The following is a 19,237-nucleotide window of genomic DNA, read 5'->3' as shown; positions in this document are numbered from 1 at the left end:
TTTCCATACCTTGAAATTACTCAATGCATAAACTTATGAAAGGGTCAAAGTCAAGTTAAAGTTCTTAAATCCCCAAATACATGCTTTCCTATTCATCCAATTAAACTTAGGTCAAGAAAGGTGAACATTCAACACATTTGTGACAAACATGTCATTTTAATATTTTGCCAATTTTGTGAAAAAATAATCACACATTGTCCACATGTACTATAGACCTATTAGGAGAATCATGCATTATGACGGAGGCATACCAGTCGCCATAGCGACATTTCTAGTGTTTTTCTGTTGTAATGATAGGCCCCATCGTTTGCAATCTACAATGCATCATTACATGCAACTACAATGTGTTTGTTGTTGAAAAATAAATTCCGAATGTGCGTTCTGAAGTCCCTTACCATAAAAAAGTAAGCAAAACTGTAAGTTACTGCAACAATATGGAAATAGAAACAAGACCAAACCAAAGCTATTCCTCTTTTGCAAGCATGGATGACACTATTCAAAGCAGTATAACCGTTTGAATGGCTACGAAAGCTCTCGTAGATGATGAAACCTCTTTAAAGAAAAATTGTCCAAATAACTTCCACACTTGAAGTAATGCGTGCTATATATGAATTGAGAAAGGACTTGAGAAAACGTACTTGTACTTCATAGCTGAGTGTTACGATGTAAAGGACTTTCCCTGTCAAAACTGGTGCTTTGAAATGAAGATTCCACCCATCATATTGTCGTAACCTTGAAATAGAGGTATTAATCGGGTAAAATGGTGATTCCAACTTCTCGTTATTTTCATATTTCAGTGCTTTTGATGTCTTCTAATATGACCTCTTTCTCGTCTTTTCAATTAAAAAGCAAACATTCAAAACTTTTTTTTTTCTCCTGATGTACCTAATGTAGTAACATTTAAATATCTGTATGAGTATGCCGGTTCCTGTTTCAGTGTACACAAACAATGACGAAAGTGATTTCTTCAACAACAAATATGTTACAGTAAGGCAACCAAAACAATTATGGTGTCTACAGGGTTGACTAAAGATTCAAACAACAATTGCTTCTCATGTCTGGGTCTACTTTGACACAAGTTTCATCGGATCGTAATTCTGGCACTTTGTCATCAAATATACATGTACGTATGTATACTTGCAAGCTTTCCTTTCCAAGATCACGTTTGCAGAGCTCTTCCTGAATGTAAACTTAGTTTTGCATAAATAGTTGAACAATAAAAGCGTCTTTTGCTCACATGTACAATGTTTTTTTCTTCTTCTTTATCAATATGATTATTACTACTACTATTGTTGTTGTTATCATTATTATTGTTATTATTATTAACATTATTATTATTAGTAGTAGTAGTAGCAGTAACAGTAGTATCATTATTATGATCATCATCATTTGCTTTAAGAAAATCAACATCTGCATACAGTTCGTGTAATAATTTTTCATGCGCTGTCCACTCACTGTGTTTTTAAATCAAAGTAATACAATTCTGTTGTGCTTTATTTTCATCCAGCATAATGGTAATACAAATACAGAGTACATATATCATCATTGTTAACAATTGGTAAGGAAGACATATTAAGAGTTTAATGAAAAAATGAACAAACAAATAGAAACATTGCATACGTTGTAATAATTGAGGCAAAAACTTATATATACGGAAGAAAGTTGATTTACTGAAAAGCGGATATCTTAAATTGCGGATCACTCGAAAACATTAATCAAATATCATGAATATCCTTGTCTATTTACATGTAGAGCATTTCATAACTAATGTACATGTCACGGATGAAATTAAAAAGAAAGATACTATATAGCTACTGCTTGTTTTAAAGAGATGGTATAATGTTTCAATAGAGATGGGGCTACTGGTTTCCAATTTTGGTGTGAGATAATGAGAAACCTCTTCCGAAATATGAAAGGGCATCCATTTCTAAAAGGATTTCAAAGTTGATTGGATGAATATTGATTGTGAAATGACTGAGATATCCAAAAACAAAGAAGTCATAAAAAAGGAAGAACCCATCTTTTATCAGGACCACTTTGTTTAACTTTGTTTTTGGATATGTCAGCCATTTCAAAACCGATTCTCATAAAACTTTCAATTCCTCTTAGAATGCATTTTCATATTTCATATGAGATTTCTGATTTTCTCGCAAACCTATATGCCATCCCAATGTAGAACCCATAAAAATTAATCTTACGGCACGTGTACAAGCACTATTCGTTGAGCCGCCGAATATTACAGGATAATTTAGTGACAATAGCAACGATACTAATATACAAACACACGCAGGTATCACACACACGCACTACACACACACGCACTACACACACACACACACACACACACACACGCACACACACACACACATAAAAGAAAGAAAAAATTCACACGTGATCAAATGACGCAATATTCAGATATATAGCAGAAAGAAAGAACACAGCTACAATGGAACAGAACGAAGGCAAAGAGAAAGGAGAATAGGCAGAGAAGCAAGGGAGAGAGGTCTGTGAACACGTCACTCCATCGCACCCCATAAACAAAGCATCACTGCGTTCGGACATGGAGGTCATGAAACAGTTCTGAGCCCCATATTTTGCAATCAAAGTTTTTTTGTTTTTTTTACCAATATCTGATAAACATTGCCCAAGGCAAGGATTCCATAATTGTATGACGGTAATAATAACAACTCGAATAAAGTGTCATTGATGAAGATGAAGAAGAATATTATTTTAACATGTATTTGCACCTAATGATTCTGCACATATTAAAGACATGGCAATTTCTTGAAAGTCTGTTTTCAAGAACCACAAACGTATGAACATAAAAGAAACGTTTTCTAAGGGAGTAGCATTAGCAGCAAATATTACCTCGAAGTCTATAAACAGAGTCGCTAAACAAAAAAGCTTTTTCGATATCTAGTGACAACTTATTTTGCGTGATGCCATTGTTTAACATTTTTACTCATTATCATATGCATACTGTTGTTATCAAAATATGGGTCAGGGTGAAAGAAACAAGGTTGGGGTCATCCGCGAAGAATATAAACTAGAATGAGAGTTTGTCTGAGGATATGGAAATCATTGATGTAAATTATGAACAACAATGGACCAAGAAAGCTTCCTTGCGGAATACCACATTAAACTGTATTCATTTAGAATCGAAGCCATTGACGTGTGGCACATTATTATGGTAGGATCTGTTGGATTGGTATTGGTAATTGGTAAGGCGTTTCCAAGGGAACCGAAACTGGATATTATATCGAGAACAGGATATCATGGTTAAAAGCCTTGGAGAAGTCCAGGGGAAGATGTCCATTGTATGTGAAAATGTTTTGAGTACACAATATCATGTGTAAATTTCTCAACAAAGGTTCTTGTGGCTTTTGTAACTTCTTTTCTAAATCCAAATTAGAAATTTGAAAATATCGTCTTAAAAGGAATTTCAGAGTTCAGATGATTATTCTGTATTTTATTTTCTTTCAAGAAATCGAAGTTAACAAAGACACGGGTCTGTAGTTATTGACATCATCTTTCTCCCCGGTCTTATGGATAGTAATAACTTTTGCAATCATGCTATTTGACACAAGGCCATTTGCCATAAGCGATTGATTAATAATGTATACTATAATATTATGCTCTATTGGATACTGTGTCCACAGTCATATCAACGCTCGTCGACAATCTATCGAGGTCGAAACTATCCCGGATTTCCCCGGATCTCCCCGGATCTCTCCGGATCACCGTGTAGATCCTTGAACTCTGCAAGCCCCTCTTATGAAGCAACGTCCCAGACAACTTCGATGGTTGGTTGTTGTCGTTGTTGCGTCATTTCAGCCCCTGCAATTCTCGTAGATCTCGAAGGAATTGAGATACTCCTGGAGAACGTCGTAGAGCAATTGATACTGGCACTAATTGGTCGGGGAAAAAATCGAATACACATACAAACACAATAAAGATAATAATAATTATAATAACAATAATATATGTATATTCATCAATGTAGAGGCAGAATAAAGGATAATTTCGATAAAGTTAAAAGTTAGTCTGAAAAGAAAGAGTAAAACGTTTTATAAGCACATAAGTGAAACTTTGATTTAAATCGCAAAATCATTTCGGAAGTTATTAGAACATACAGACTTGCTAATTTTTACAAATCAGTTCTCAATTCCTTGATGGAAATAGTAACTTATTAAACAATGAGTGAGCTCATGATGCCGATTACCTGACAATTTTCCCTTGCTCGTGTACACAAAGAAGACAATAACATGCCATAACATCGTTAAACAAACTCAAAATGATGATCACTCAGATATGCCATGATTTGAGACTGGGAAATAATGGCATTTGAAAAAAATAAATAAATCTGGAAATCTCAAGATTTTGTCTAATAATTACAAAGCAAGTTAAAAGGCAACGACATCATCATCTCACTCATTTGCATATTTAATATCGACTGTTCAAGAACTGTCTTGAGAAGATAACACTCCTAATTTGTCATGAATCTTTATTTTACTGTTCTCATAAATGTTTACTCTTTCTTTTCATACTTCATTCTTAGTGGCCCATACTTCTCCTTTAATGTATGGTTATATAATCTAGACTGATTGCATCAGTTATTCACTTTAATCTTAAACTTCCGAAATTTGGCTCATTCTTTTTTTAATACCTGAGATATTCAAATATTTTATGCAGTAGGTCTAGTGATTAACAAACATACTGGTTAATGTAAAGTTAACTGTGGTTAATTATGTAACTTCCAGGCGACCTATTCTTATACCTAGTATGTGTCACCTTATTTTTTTTTCTTTTTGTAATTTAAACAAAATTCAATAAAACTTTAAAAGAAGGAGCGACCAGAACAACAGGGTTCCTTATGCCCCAGTCACATATAAACACGGATGCTCAAGGATCTACTCAGTGATCCGGGGAGATCAAGGGAGATCCGGAATAGTTTCGACCTCGATGGAGTGTCGACGAGCGTTGGTATGACTGTACACACGGTATCAACACGGCAGCTACACGGATAAGGCCGGACGAGCGCGGCGTCTACACGGACAAACGCGGCATCTGCACGGATCAACACGGCAGCTACACGGCAATCCCCGGATGACACCGGATGTTTTTGTCCTCTAAAAGTTGCCGTGTTGGGTGATCCGGAATGTCTATATGACATGGGCTTTTAAGCCCCAGTCACATAGACATCCCGGATCACCCCAGACCACCCCGGATCTGATCAAGGGTGATCCGGGGAGAGATCCGTATTGACGCCTTAGACATCCTTGGACATCCGTGTGTATCCCTGTAGATCCGGAGACATCCGGGAGGCCAACACGGCAACTTTTGGAGGTCAAAAAATCCGGCGTCATCCGGGGATTGCCGTGTTGGCAGAGCAATCCGGGATGGTCCGTGTGGCTGCCGTGTAGCTGCCGTGTTGATCAGTGTAGACGTCACTCTCTTCCGGCCTTATCCGTGTAGCTGCCGTGTTGATACCGTGTGTACAGTCATATCAACGCTCATCGACACTCCATCGAGGTCGAAACTATCCCGGATCTCCCCGGATCTTCCCGGATCTCTCCGGATCACCGTGTAGATCCTTGAGGATCCGTATTTATATGTGACTTGGGTCTTATTGTTAGAATTCTTGTTGTTGACGCTGTTTTGCAGTGCACTTTCTGTTGATTAGAATTTGTCATTGATAAACGGAGACAACATAGCAATGATTGTGTGCTAACTTCCATCGATCCAACCCGATAACACAAAAAACGTTGACAATGTTTTGCTTTGCATTACATTCTTCAATCAAAATTGTTCATGGGTGTTCTGCTTGTTTGTATAATTCTCAAAGTAATAGGAACGACACTACTTACCAGATGTGAAATGGCCCCGTGACGGACGGCTCTCATTTTCTTGCACACCTGGAAAACCTCCACGTCGTCTGAAGAATCTGCGCGATCCAGGATGGATAACAACGCACAGAAAGTGGCAGATGTTCCGACGCCATCCCTATGAACATAAACACATAATGCTTTTGAGGTGGCATGGATGACGAAGACACAACCGAACCAATTGAGAGAGCGATAGTGATCTCGGCATTAGTATCAAAGTTCCAGAGTGAACATGTGAAACTATACATCAGCAGAAAACAACATATCTGAACAAGGTAAGATGTAGAACCATACATTGACTCCAACATCTCCCATTCATTATTTGGCATTACATGCATCTACACAGAAAAAAAATAAAGCAAATACTGGAAGCTTCGCTTTCACTACGGAAAGCGAAAAAAAAAACAATCTGGATATTCCTTCTCCCGTGACATAATCTTATTTGTGTAACTAAATATTCTTTAACCTGCAATGAACAAGGATAGGACTGCTGTCATGGCCATGTGTCGGCCAGCTTTTCAAACGAGTCCGCATGAAGATCATGTCCGACAGAGAGAGTGGTCCGTCTTCCTCCATGGGGTTACACTCCAGCTGTAGCTGGTAGACTGTTTGCAACTGTTTCTACGGTGATGTGAAGTTATAAGGGAAAAAACGAAAGTGGAACATGTTAGTTGCAGGTACTGCATGGCAAATCATGATAAACATTATGGGTGCTTGCACTCCAGTTCTCTCTACTCTCTTCCATTTTTTATTCATGTCAGCTCATTTCAAGGTATCTATTGTTCCTATACAACTATCTGTATTATGTATCGTAAGTATGCACAAACACACACACACACACACACAAGTTTAACGTTAATCTTTTTCGTTTATTGCAACTGATTGACAAATTGCCTCATATTGACGTCATACGTCGATGTAGGGACATAATTTGTCGATCAGTTGCATGAATTTATTAATTTGGACCTCTTTTGCAGGTTATACCAAGGAGGTTCTAGAGAATGGAGCCACAACCGTCTTATTCCCTTTGCTAGATGTTCGAAGCCGCCGCTCAAAAATATTTGATGCATGTGCCAAACAGGATCTGCCGCGCAGATACGAAGACAATTGACTCCTGTCTCATTGCATAATCACCAGCCACTTTCAAAGGAAGGTATGTCTTTGTAGTGGCTATTACTTTTCGCTATCCCTTTTTATAAAAGGTAGGTGGTACAGACACGAGGATGCGCGAATAGACATTGAGAAAAAAACATGCTGCAATAAAGATGAAAATTACTCGACTGGGCATACCCGGGCACTAATCTCATATATCTATCAATAAAGAATTATACTTGAAGATTATTCCATATTAGTTTCATTTGTGGAAATTAAGCGGAAAAGTGACAAAACCAGCTTTCCAGAATGGTACAGTTTTAAACATTTTCACATGATACAGCTCTGATTTACACTTTTGCGCAAAATTCTGGACGGAACTGACTTTTGTTTTACATGCTTTATCATCAAGTGAAATTTTATTTCATTTAATAAATAAATCAGCAAAATATGGCCAACATTATGATAACGTTCAAAATGAATCTTCAGATTGGTCAGCAAGACGGCGGCTTCGAACATCGATCATCAAAGGCACAAGTGCACCTGTGGAATTCTTTTGTACATCAACAGAAATCTGACAACTGTTTGAATAATTACAGCCAGTTGGAACTCCATGTATAAAACCTCCTTGGTTATACACCTTTCTGAATTCATTACTGTAATACAAATGAGCACTAATTCACAATTTGTTGAGACCAGCTATATCGCTTTCAATACCTTTACGTAACAGTCTAACAGTCATGATGAATTTCTTTTTTTTTCATACAGCCCTGAGTAGGTAGGTCTAACCTGAAAACAGAAAACAGTCCAGGCAATGTACATGGCTGTGATTGAGTTTATGATGTCCTCGCAAACTGCACTCTATTTCCCGTCTTCCTTAAATCCACACTGTAAGCATACACGTGGTGGCATACCTTCGATGTCTGTTTGCGTACAGTCAATGTTCTCTCCACAATACCCGGCATGACAACTTCTTTGGTGCTGGTCACAACGAAGGGACCACAGATAAGCTCACCATCCTCGGGCCAGTACTTTGCGAAGGTCTTATGCATATGGAAATGACAATTGCAAAGAAATGCGACTGAATTTCTTACTCAATGTGCAACAATGCGAGCACAACAACGGACATATTACACAGCTTTTGAAGGGTTATGATATTGATGCGATATACGTCTCCTTTTCGTGCAAAAAAAAAAATGTGTATTCTGATGTTCAGGATTATTCCTCTAATACAAACATTATTATCTGCCCAGAAAGTATACATATACTGAAAAAAAACACAACAAGTGGCAATTACACAGCTTAAGGCGTTTATAATGATGAAATAGGAATATCAAGTCTCCTCTTCGTGCAAGATGTGCAATTTTAAATCTTGAGTGCTATACATTCCTCTAATACAAACATCATAATCTGCCAGAAAGTATACATGTACTGCAAGAGGAACACGTAGAGGAATATGAGCCTTATAATAGATGTTCTCCTTTTTCATGCCGGGGCCTCAGAATTTTGAAGGCTGAAGGAATGGAAGCGCAAGTTCTGAGATTTTCTGAAAACACGGGTAATATTGTATTAAAGTATATTGAGACATACTGTACCCAGGATGCTGTCCCAATTAAAGTCGTGTTACTATGATCCAGCTACTCACCTCATCAGGCGTGTCCCCATGTAGCATCACAATCCTGGTGACCTTGTAGTCTACCACGAGGCGCCAGAAATCCACCACTGTGTTTGGGAGAGGGCTTTGTGTGGTCATATACTGATTCCTGCTCTTCTTGCCCTGCGCCAAAATATCAATTTCAACAAGTTTATAATTTAGTTCTTTTGATATAGGTTTTCCCGGTCAATTTCATACTTTTGTCATTCAAGTACCTATTCCCAGCATTTAATTTTACGCATTCCACGCTAGCAGCACTGAATCAGCAATCAAAGTCAAAATCCGGTCATTCGAATTCACTATCGGAGCATTCGAATTCACTTTCGGAGCATTCAAATTCACTATCGGAGCATTCAGATTCACTGTCGGAGCATTCAAATTCACTATCGGAGCATTCAAATTTAAGAGAGGAACACGCATTTCAGCAATAAGCATTTAAATTCATGTCAAGCTGGTGACGGAATTTCGTCGGTCATTCAAATTCGTGAATTAGGCAACCATGTTCCAAATAGCTGCATTCAATTTGAAAGAAGGCCGGAATTTACTTAGTTTAGGGCCGTGTATGTGTGTCTTTTTTATTAAGCTTTGAATATATTTATGATGAATATTATTTATTTTGCAGTAGAGGTCCATCTGTTCAATGACAAATATGAACTCGGGCTTCACGAAAAGGAATATACAGGCACATGTCCCTCTGATAGGACGTAAAATGGAGGTCCCATGTGTGACAGAGTCACAACTCATGCACGCAAAATATCCTACTTCATTCATTCATCGCAAAGAGCAGAGTGTTTAACCCGGTAAAGTGGTCCCACCTAATGCCCAACTGGACCCCATAGAAGACCAGCTATTGCAACCATCTCCTTAGATGGAAAATGAAACAAACAAACAAACAAACAAACATTAGGCGCTGTATATGCCTACAGACGAGCATGATACGGAAGGTTGGTTGACACCTTCAAAACAAAAGAAAAAACAAAACAAAACAATTTCGACTAGGCCTACATTGAAACTGATAACATGAACATTGTATACAAATGTACGTCTAATTTGTTGTGCATTGCTATCTTATTGGTTTACTTTTGCCGGACTATGTGATGTCATTGTGTGTCAGTTTGTCTCTAAATTGATGCATTACCATTGTAGTTAGTGTTTGGGCGTTGTCAGCATGCATGTACAGTGTAGTATCATCAAGAAATATGATTAGATTGTCGTTGTGTTGTTTCTATGCACTGCTGATTGGACCTTACAATTTAGAATTTTTTTCAGATGAAAAACAATGAACATATGAACAGATAACAATGTAGAACATTTCAACAATAATAATTATGCTACATTGTATATGCAAGCATTCATTGGTTGTGTATGCCATTTCTCCTTTCTTAAAAAAAGTCTACTCAATTTTCCTCGTTAAATTGATCGCACGAAGTAGGAACTTGATCGCCTAAAAATGAAATTGAATGCTCCAAACAAGCTCATCGGGACTATCACATGACTATCGCGTGAATTTGAATGCACGAGTAAGAAATGCAATGCTCGCATTTAGAAATTTGATTTCACAATCGTGAATTTGATTTCACAAAAACGAAATAGAACGCCCATGAATGAAATTGACCGCTCGGATTCTGAATTTGAATGCCCGAATATTTCCGCGTGCGTGCGCTGTGTGAATTTGAATGCAAGTTATATGAATTTCAATGACCAAAGTATGAAATTGACCGGGAAAACCTATACAATAATTTGTGAAAGTCATCAAACTCACAGTCTTGCCTATTCCCGTAATTGAGAGTACGAAAATCAAACAAAATGGCTGGTGTTCTGTTAGTATGTAAATACGTGCATACTCATCCTGCTTATCGGAGAATGGTTTCGTTGTTATAGAATTATACAAAGACAGAAGGCCCAGAGCATCCATTACTTTATAGTTTCATAGTTTGCTTTAAAAAAAAAACAAGACAATAGAACCACACAATCTATGAGCTAGTTATCATATACATCACACACTAAACAAGATCTAACTGTAATAACAGAGGCTTACTGGCAGCTCTGAAGTAGAATGTCATCCAACGACAAATCCAACACAGCCGAGTCTGCATCGATAATGTAACAGACTGATTCTTGGACTCGTCTGAATTTTAACCGATCCAGGCACACTGAGAGCAAATGATTATTTTCATTTTGTAGTTGCTGCTGTTGCAAATGAAAGTTTCTCTACGTTCCTTACGATATAATTCTAGTCTCACTCGAAGTTCGCGTTCAATGTGGTGGAGCAAGATCACAGTGTGAACCAAAATGTGATATTATATACTTGATCATTATGTTTACTGTTTACATTTGGGAAATTGCGATCAACCTCGTGATTCTGAATGATTTATCCTTTGTAATTGGAGCTTATTTTCATTCTATCACTCTGAAACAAACCGGGAAGTAAGTTGCGTTGATGTAGTTCGTGCTGCCTTCGACTTCAGTCATGAGGTAAGGGCGCACTCTGTCGGCTGGTTGGTGAAGAGATTGAATCGCGATCGACAGAATGAAAAGAATAGAAATGGGAAAAAAAAGTAATGGTGACAAAACGGACGAATAAAAAGTATCATAGTTTCAATGTTTCAAATGTTGCAGCAATGCTATCTATAAGGGGTAAGTGTCATCGACATGACAATGATGACAATTTAGAAAAGATACGAATGATTAAAGGTAATAATCATACAGCTGTAGTCATGAAAAATATGGATAATGATAATTACTAGCATTTTTGACCAACTTTATATAGTATCTATACTTAGTATATGTATATGAATCATGATATTATGTATGTGTGTGTGCGTGCGTGCGTGCGTGCGTGTGTTTACATCATTGTGTGCTTGTCTAAGGATGTTTGTTCGTGTCCAATGTGTATTTGCGCAGGTCCGCAGATCTGAAATTGTGTATACATGTACTTGATATTGAATTTCCTACTTTAGTCTTGTAAATGTGTGTATGTGTGTGGGGAGGTCCATTTCGGATGAGGTCCAGCATTATACGTGGCGTATTAGACAATAAAGACTATCTACCTAGATAGGCACCACCGAAAAGAGTAACAAGAGTAACAAGTGTCGACTTTACATAATGGGAGAAAAAGCTAGCTATCCATATACCAGATTTAGAGTACAAACCCCTTTGGGGGGGGTTTTGCTCATCTGTATCCATGTTCCTGGGTAAATTTCATGAGGCTTATACATTATGTTTACGTTTATACATATTGTATCTGGCGAGGACACTATCAAAGAGGAAAACACACAAATGAACAGAGAATGATCTCACGTGGAACTATGTCTGGGTATCGGTTCTTCTCCCAATTCTCCTCACGTGTGGCAGCGGTGACTTCATTTTTTCCTGGTATAACAGTATACGCCCTTAGCAACTAGTATATTGAAAAAGGATGGAATGAAAGTTTTAAGACATAACAAGATGTATATACGTCATAATTTATATAATCACAGTGTAACTTCCATTGAAAATATGTACAATCATAATAAAAGCGATGCTAGTTACATATTAGGCAGTATGGCTCCGTCGAACTATCGCGCTCTTCTTGAGGGTTCTACCACCGCTATGTACTTAGCTTGGCAGGGTATACACTGCTGAGTTTACACATTCATGTATGAGGCATTCTGCAGGAACATTATTATACTGCCCAGTAAGAGAAGTTTGGAAATAGGTTATGTTTACATTGTACAAGGAAAATCCAATTACAAAACCATTAATTCTAAAGATAAGGGAGACACTTTGCGAACATTTTGAAGAAAATTGGATAACATGGATTTAAAGCGTGCAAAAAAGTGTATTATATTGTAATGTGTGGTTTCACATGCCTATGACGAATTTTCATTTTGATTTTTTTTTTCAGCAATCGAATTAAAGACCAAAACTTTTTGCTCGAAACAATTAATTCATTGAAGAAAGCTTTAAATATTGACCAGAAAATGATATTGAATCAATGCCATGAATGCACAGCTTCATAACGTAAGTTCAGCACGTTTGTTGGTTTGTATGCTTGTAATTTGTTGATTTTTCTTCTCCAGCTCACTTTCTCTCTCTCTGTGTGTCCCTCTTTCTCTCTCTCTCTCTCTATCTATCTATCTATCTATCTATCCTATCCATCTATATATCTTTATCTTTCTAGTCTGGCTGTCTCTCGCCTCTCTTTTCCTCACTTCGAATTCTTCCTGAAGAGCCGTCATTCCTGTATCGGGACTTGGTGATTTCATGGCTCGGTAACGAGTTACGAAGTCAGTCTTTGGAATTGTCGTTTCACCACAGGTAAGGGCTTCTAGGAGAGTGGCATAGATGAACTGGTATTGCTCCTGGGTGCAGTGGACAATGACGAGATCATAAAAGGAATGAAGACACGTTACGCAAAGACGTTTTGTTTGACCGATGGATAGTTCAATAAATAGATCTTCGACGATTTCATGTTGTATACATTTCATTAGAATCTATCAACTAGCAAACAAAAATACAAATAAAAATGCTTGTGTAACCAAAATGAAAGTAACTTCTTCCACTAAGCAAGTAGATCAAGCAAGACTTGATATGCTTAGATTTTGTTACACTCCTAAAAGTAAAAATAATATCAGTTGTTAATACTAAGACGAAATTACAATGTATCTATTGTGTGTAATTTGGCTTCATTTATGTGACTCCAAACAGTCTTGACTACACTTCGAATCATTGCGAAAGAGAAATGCTATCATCTTTGTTAAAGCTGAGACTTCCGGAATGTCTTGGCTCGGTGTATATCCGTACCACAACTTGCACCATCTTTGCCCTGTGCCGTCTCATACTCGCGATGAAGTTGAAGATACCAACAGCTCCCTCAGCGTTCATCTGGTCTAGCATGGCGTCCAGCGTGATGAACGTGCCAGTCCTCCCGACGCCGGCGCTGCAGAATGAATGGTACAGCGTCGTAACTTACAGTGTGATATCCTCTGAGCACACAACCGATGTTATGCAGAAACTGTTCCATGACATTTGCTTCTGCGACAATTACTCCCGTGAAATACTTGCACGCCAAGCCAAACATTATTTCTGATCTACTCACAAACCTAACCCTAACCCTAATCCTAATCGTGACATCAAACGTAACCTGAAACCCTATGGTACTAACCCTATCCTTAAGTCCTTTGAGAAAATAAGACCGGATCAATAATTGTCACAGGAGTCAATGTCGTGTAACCATGCTAAAACACACCCTACTTTGCTAGACTCGACATTTCCTATAATTAATTTCTGTTCTTATTTGTATTTGGATCATTTATGGTTGGGCGGATAAAGTTAATGATAAGTTAGTGATAAATCAGTCACTGAAGGATTGGGGCATCAATGAAACGTCACCAAATAGGGTGGGGCCGGAACAGAGTACGGAGCACATATAGGCCATAACATCTGGGAAGGGGGAGGGGATAAATATACATCAGTAATCATAAATATCTAGATTTGGGAAGTTTCATAGTAGCAGCTCTATTATTTTAAAAGAGCGTAAAGTTTCTGTAATAATGCGACACGTCTGGAATTACCAATCTATTTCTGACATGCAGGTTCCTACTCGAAGCAGTTGGTTATATCTTATTAGATGTAACCTTGTAGGTATAGGAGGGCTTCAAAGTAATATCTAAGATTCTAGAACGTTGATCCTATAATTAGGTTCTGTAACCTTTAAAGCGTGCTTGATGCCTTTGGGTGTATTGCATGTCAGGTTTTTCTTGGATTCCTCGGTATCTATAAGATCATACTATTGCAGGGCTTTTGACTTTCACGAAGGTTCTAAAAGACAATTAAGGTAAAACTTACGTGGATATGCATCTCATTTGGCAAAGGTAATTTTCATATTACGGAGGCTATTTTTATGTTTTCCTTTCGAGAAAAGAAGGGATATCTGATATTACACGGAGATTGTGCCGAAAAGCGAGGACAGCGCAAACTAGTCCAAGAAACAGATCTCCTGTTAGTTATCTACCTCCAAGTCTGACAAAATTTATGCGCAGCAGAAGAGATGTACGTTACTAATAAAGAGGGATTATTAACAGAGCAGTCTTGGCATTATCTTCAGTGCTCTAAGGAATCAATAAGAAGACAAAAGCATTGATGTATACTTTGGACTAAAATAGGATAGTTGCGTGAATTTAAAAGTACCTGCAATGAACGACAATTGGCGACTTGCTTGCTCCTTCCTCCATGTCTCTTGTGACCTCGATGAACTTCATAAGTTGAGAAGGTTGTTCCGGTACCCCCATGTCTGGCCATGTTGTGTAATGATACTGCACCACTTCTCGGTGTACACCAGCCATCTATGTGATATCGACATACTAGTGTCATTTTCAGTACTGTCATCCTCGTGTCTAGTAGAAGAAAGTAAATACTTGTTGGCCGACAGCCTTTAAACCCCTCTGACAGCCTGAAGGATGAAACTAGAGCTTCTTATCGAAGAGCATTACACCTGCTATCAAGAGACATGTGACCGGGAACTTTAAATTGAGATAGTATAGTGTTTTACACTTTAATATTCAGCACAGCTCATCAAAGACAATAGATGCGCCCGCTCTGGAAATGGTATAATAAATTGCATGGAAAGTCTTTCATCACCCCCATTGTGTCTCAGGAATAAGTGATTAATTCTATATGTAAATTAAATGGACGGTGAACTTACATGTAAGCGCATGTGTATGTATACAATGCGCTTACATGTAAGCGCATGTGTATGTATACAATGTATAAGTTGTATATTACAGTATATAAATAAAATATAGAATATATTTCAATGATGCAAATACTTTGGAATTGTTATGCGAGCTATACCTATGGGAGATATTGATATTTCTTTTTCTTTTTTTTCCTAACTTGAACTACATAAAAACTGAATATTTCTAGAGGTGATGTAAATGACCAATGATACTAGTGTTTTATGTAATGCTGCATGTTTATTACCTCAACATCGAATCGCCGAATGGTGTAATTCTTGGTCACTTGATTATCTTGCAGAACGATGCGAAATTCTCCAAAGGAGCAGGGTGTCATACCTGGCCAGTACTGTTCACATTTTTTCTGAGGGTAGGATCAATTAGAAGGAAACATTGCTCAGCCAAAACAAAGTCGTCGTCGCTCTGCCACAATTATTAGTCCTACAACTTATTTTCCGATTGATTTCGTTAATCAGAGTAAGCTACAAACTCTTAATTTACAACTAAACTGTAATTGATATGATACTGGCAGATGATGCTTACAGTTCGGAGACTGGAAGCACACACTTTGATTTTACTCAAAACATTTGTACAGACACAAAAATTGGAAGGATCACGATGTATAACCACTTCTTATATTTAGGATGTGTCGTTTTGCTCTCACTGAAATACCAGACAACCACAGAAACATTATGTACGCATACTAGTATTATACTTTAATGCTGAAAGTCATGTCTGGTCCTAAACTGACTGTAGAACTCTTTAAATGTATTTTTTTTTTTTTGCCAAACCTTCTTGCCTTCCACGATGTTAGTGAGCATGATGACCTTTTTGCAGTCATACTGCCAGATCATGCGCCAGAAATCATTTATAGACGCAGTCGTCGGGCCTGCATGTAAAAAACAACACAGTATAAAGTTATAGGAGACATTTGAATACATATCCGATGCAAATCAATATCAATCTAATACTTTTTTAATTTCAACATTAATTTATCTCAGTGATAATGAACATCCCTAGAAAAGAAAGCATGTGATAAAGATTCATTCTTATGTACTCTTTTTTTTTCATCAAAATTCAAGACTGCATTTGAATGAATGTCTATATAGGCTCCTTATAAAACCGGCATTGTAGTTTCGATTATTTTTAAATTTTTGTTTACCAACATAATTTTTCTTAAATAAAAAGGAGCGGGAAAATGTTAAAGAATCAAGTATGTTCTAATGACACATTATTCCATGGAATGAATATGTTATTGTCCACAATTATCAAAGAATGTATGCGACATACCCTGGGCAGCTATGTACTTGCTCGGTGCATCATAACCCTGGATAGATAAGATATAGATAAAATGACAGCATTGGTTTGTGCAAAAAAAAAAAGAACTATCATCTGATCACTATTGTGAAAGACACATACAAACACACACAAACACACACACACATACACATACACACACACACACACACACATATATATATATATATATATATATATATATTTATATATATATATGTGTGTGTGTATGTATTTCACAATAGTGCACATGATCAGATAATCGTTCATGCATGCATACATGCATTCTTACGTAATAGTGCAGTACTTTACATTATACACAAACAAGTATGGATGCTATTGAAATACCTTCTCATTAACCTAATGTACATGTACTGGGGTTTATTGATCATACTAACGTTTATGAACGATGCATTGATGTAGTCAGAGTATGGATCTCTCCCATGTAAGTTCAGCTTCACCCGAGAATGGTCATCTGAAATGAAATTAAATCGCTGAATTATGGGTGGTGGATCAGGTTTGAATTCAATAATTGACCCAAAAAAAGGTGAAACAGAACGAAACATTAATAGGAAACTGTTTGCAAGTTAATTGCTCAATACATGACAAATTTTAGACGATTATAATTATTTCGTTTGAAATATGTTTTAAAATTGAACTGATGTTATTACAGAAGATAAGATAAAGAGGAAGAACAGAGAATTATGTTTAAAGGCCCCGTCACACTACAGCGAATGCCCGACGAATGCCCAACGAATGTCCAATAAATTTGAAAATTTGAAGGTATGTTCACATCCGTTGGGAATACTAGAATAGTTCGTAACATGCTTGGCGTTCTTTGTATTCATTAGCTATTCGTAGGGATTCGCAGAGATACGCTGGAGCCGATTTTTTCTTTAAACATGTCCAAAATCCCAAGCGTATCTCTGCGAATCCCTACGAATAGCTAATGAATTCAAAGAACGTCAGACATGCAAACTGTCTTCACATTTTCGAATTCGTCGGGCTTTCGCTTGGCATTCGTTGGGCATTCGCTGTAGTGTGACGGGGCCTTAACATACATGGCAAGATGTTGAGGAAGCGGTTCTTTTTCTGGTGTTCCTTCTTCTTGGCTTCGTCGCTCAGATAAGTCTGATCTAATTGAAGCATCTGATTGGTGCATTTTACAGGAGAGAAAATTCGTTGTTAGAAATGAAGTCTTACAAAGAAGTACTAGAAATCATCACCATGAAATGTCTATTACATAACGGCTCAATCGATACAATACAATCTGAGTAAGCCAGCTTTTGGTAATGTCAATATCATCAGCATATAAAAACCAGAGGTTTGTCGGTATGCAGTTTGGCGCATATATATACCGATAAGAAATAATTGACAAAAATACAAGTAATAATATAACGAAAATTACACGTGACGTAACAAACACTAACATGTAAAAGACAAAATTGCAGACATTCGTATCTCAGATGGATATACTATATTTTCAATCATGGCAAGAATGGCTATCTAGTAAATAACTGTAATCGCAAGAGTGGATAAACCCGTCCACCTCAAATTCTTCAGTGAAGCCCATGAATCCCCGTGAGTTTATCTCAGCCATGTAATCGGCCAGTCGGTCTATGGCAATAGCTGGGTGTCGCAGGTCATCCGGCTGGACATTCTCGTAGATCGATGCTTCTTGCTTGTTTTTGTCACAATGGAATTGATTGTCGACATCACCATCGTCGTCATCTCCGTAGCCATTCGCTGTGGTAAATACGAAATAATCCTCTAAAAGTAAGCACACAATAATTATTGATTTTTGTTTCTTTTTTGTTTCGTTTCGTGTGTGTGTTGGGTTTTTTTTTTTAGTTGATTTGTTTCCGTTTTTTCCCTTTGTTGAATTCACGCATCATGGCAATTATCTGTTCAGGATGGGTGAATTAGCATTAAAGTTCGGCGTGTTTCACATTGTCGACGGACCAAAGAAAAACATAAGTTAGGTTCTCAATCAAAGTCCACATAAGGAAGAGTGAATAAGATTCTTCTTATATTCTATAAAAGATTCTTCGTATTCCAAATCCATAAAATTTTTCTATAACATTATTGAATAGATGCATTAGCTCGCAAACAAGGCTTCAAACATCGTCTTAAAATTTCGATCTTTTTGTGTGTTTGTCCATTATCAGTATTTACGATAATGATGAGAGTATAGCTGAGCCCTTGCTTACGGAATACGTAAAAAAAAAAAACAAGCAGAGACAATAAAGCCAAGATATGGAACATAATGATGAAATAGCAAGATTTCCTTTTTTTCTGTTGCAAAATGTAATGTCGCAACTTGTAAAATGTTACATTCGGATATACATGATGTAAGAGAACTGTAAGCTTACGTTTGCTGGGCTGAACATAACCCATTGTGATTTCTTCAACTCCAGCCATGTTCCTGTGACTGACACAAAAATGAAAGACAAAATCAGCCACAACTGAAGAATGAAGAAAGGAAAGGAACATTCATGAGCAATGGAACAAGCGAACATGAAAACACACCGCGGTTTTGGGGAGACGCCAAACGCACTTGCCATGCCGAGGCACGATAGCTGCTTACCTGTAAT

At 37.4% G+C, this 19,237-nt stretch overlaps 2 protein-coding genes across 2 annotated transcripts; both read right to left on the bottom strand.

The window, feature by feature from the left end:
• Nucleotides 1–3,669: 3,669 nt before the first annotated feature.
• On the bottom strand, nucleotides 3,670–11,148 carry LOC139729812 (receptor-type tyrosine-protein phosphatase alpha-like). Its single transcript, XM_071640738.1, has 6 exons — nucleotides 11,053–11,148; nucleotides 8,623–8,754; nucleotides 7,892–8,020; nucleotides 6,352–6,506; nucleotides 5,868–6,003; nucleotides 3,670–3,908 (listed from the first exon to the last, which is right to left on the bottom strand). The coding sequence occupies exons 1-6, from the start codon at nucleotides 11,101–11,103 to the stop codon at nucleotides 3,831–3,833; spliced, it is 681 nt and encodes a 226-aa protein (XP_071496839.1). The 5' UTR covers nucleotides 11,104–11,148; the 3' UTR covers nucleotides 3,670–3,830.
• A 1,610-nt stretch (nucleotides 11,149–12,758) lies between these two features.
• LOC139729797 (receptor-type tyrosine-protein phosphatase alpha-like) lies at nucleotides 12,759–19,071 on the bottom strand. The gene is made up of 10 exons (XM_071640728.1): nucleotides 19,016–19,071; nucleotides 18,193–18,389; nucleotides 17,705–17,792; nucleotides 17,042–17,118; nucleotides 16,638–16,674; nucleotides 16,139–16,236; nucleotides 15,595–15,711; nucleotides 14,803–14,957; nucleotides 13,417–13,552; nucleotides 12,759–12,974 (listed from the first exon to the last, which is right to left on the bottom strand). The coding sequence occupies exons 1-10, from the start codon at nucleotides 19,062–19,064 to the stop codon at nucleotides 12,759–12,761; spliced, it is 1,170 nt and encodes a 389-aa protein (XP_071496829.1). The 5' UTR covers nucleotides 19,065–19,071.
• Between the last annotated feature and the right edge of the window lie 166 nt (nucleotides 19,072–19,237).

The sequence above is a fragment of the Diadema antillarum genome, unplaced genomic scaffold (assembly GCF_040938485.1).
Source record: "Diadema antillarum isolate AM-2024a unplaced genomic scaffold, OU_Dant_1.0 seq00000264_RagTag, whole genome shotgun sequence".
NCBI classification, from domain to species: domain Eukaryota; kingdom Metazoa; phylum Echinodermata; class Echinoidea; order Diadematoida; family Diadematidae; genus Diadema; species Diadema antillarum.
This window is presented reverse-complemented; position numbering and strand designations above follow the sequence as displayed.

Excerpts from the sequence above, each read along its gene's own strand:
- LOC139729812 (XM_071640738.1), bottom strand. The coding sequence starts at position 11,103 with ATGACTGAAGTCGAAGGCAGCACGAACTACATCAACGCAACTTACTTC. Across the intron at positions 6,507-7,891 it reads TACGCAAACAGACATCGAAG|AAACAGTTGCAAACAGTCTA; the intron begins GTATGCCACCAC and ends ACATCACCGTAG. Across the intron at positions 3,909-5,867 it reads ACGGGGCCATTTCACATCTG|TGCCAGTATCAATTGCTCTA; the intron begins GTAAGTAGTGTC and ends CCGACCAATTAG.
- LOC139729797 (XM_071640728.1), bottom strand. The coding sequence starts at position 19,064 with ATGGCTGGAGTTGAAGAAATCACAATGGGTTATGTTCAGCCCAGCAAA. Across the intron at positions 17,119-17,704 it reads CTTCCTCAACATCTTGCCAT|ATGACCATTCTCGGGTGAAG; the intron begins GTATGTTAAGGC and ends ATTTCATTTCAG. Across the intron at positions 16,675-17,041 it reads TCAATGCATCGTTCATAAAC|GGTTATGATGCACCGAGCAA; the intron begins GTTAGTATGATC and ends TTATCTATCCAG.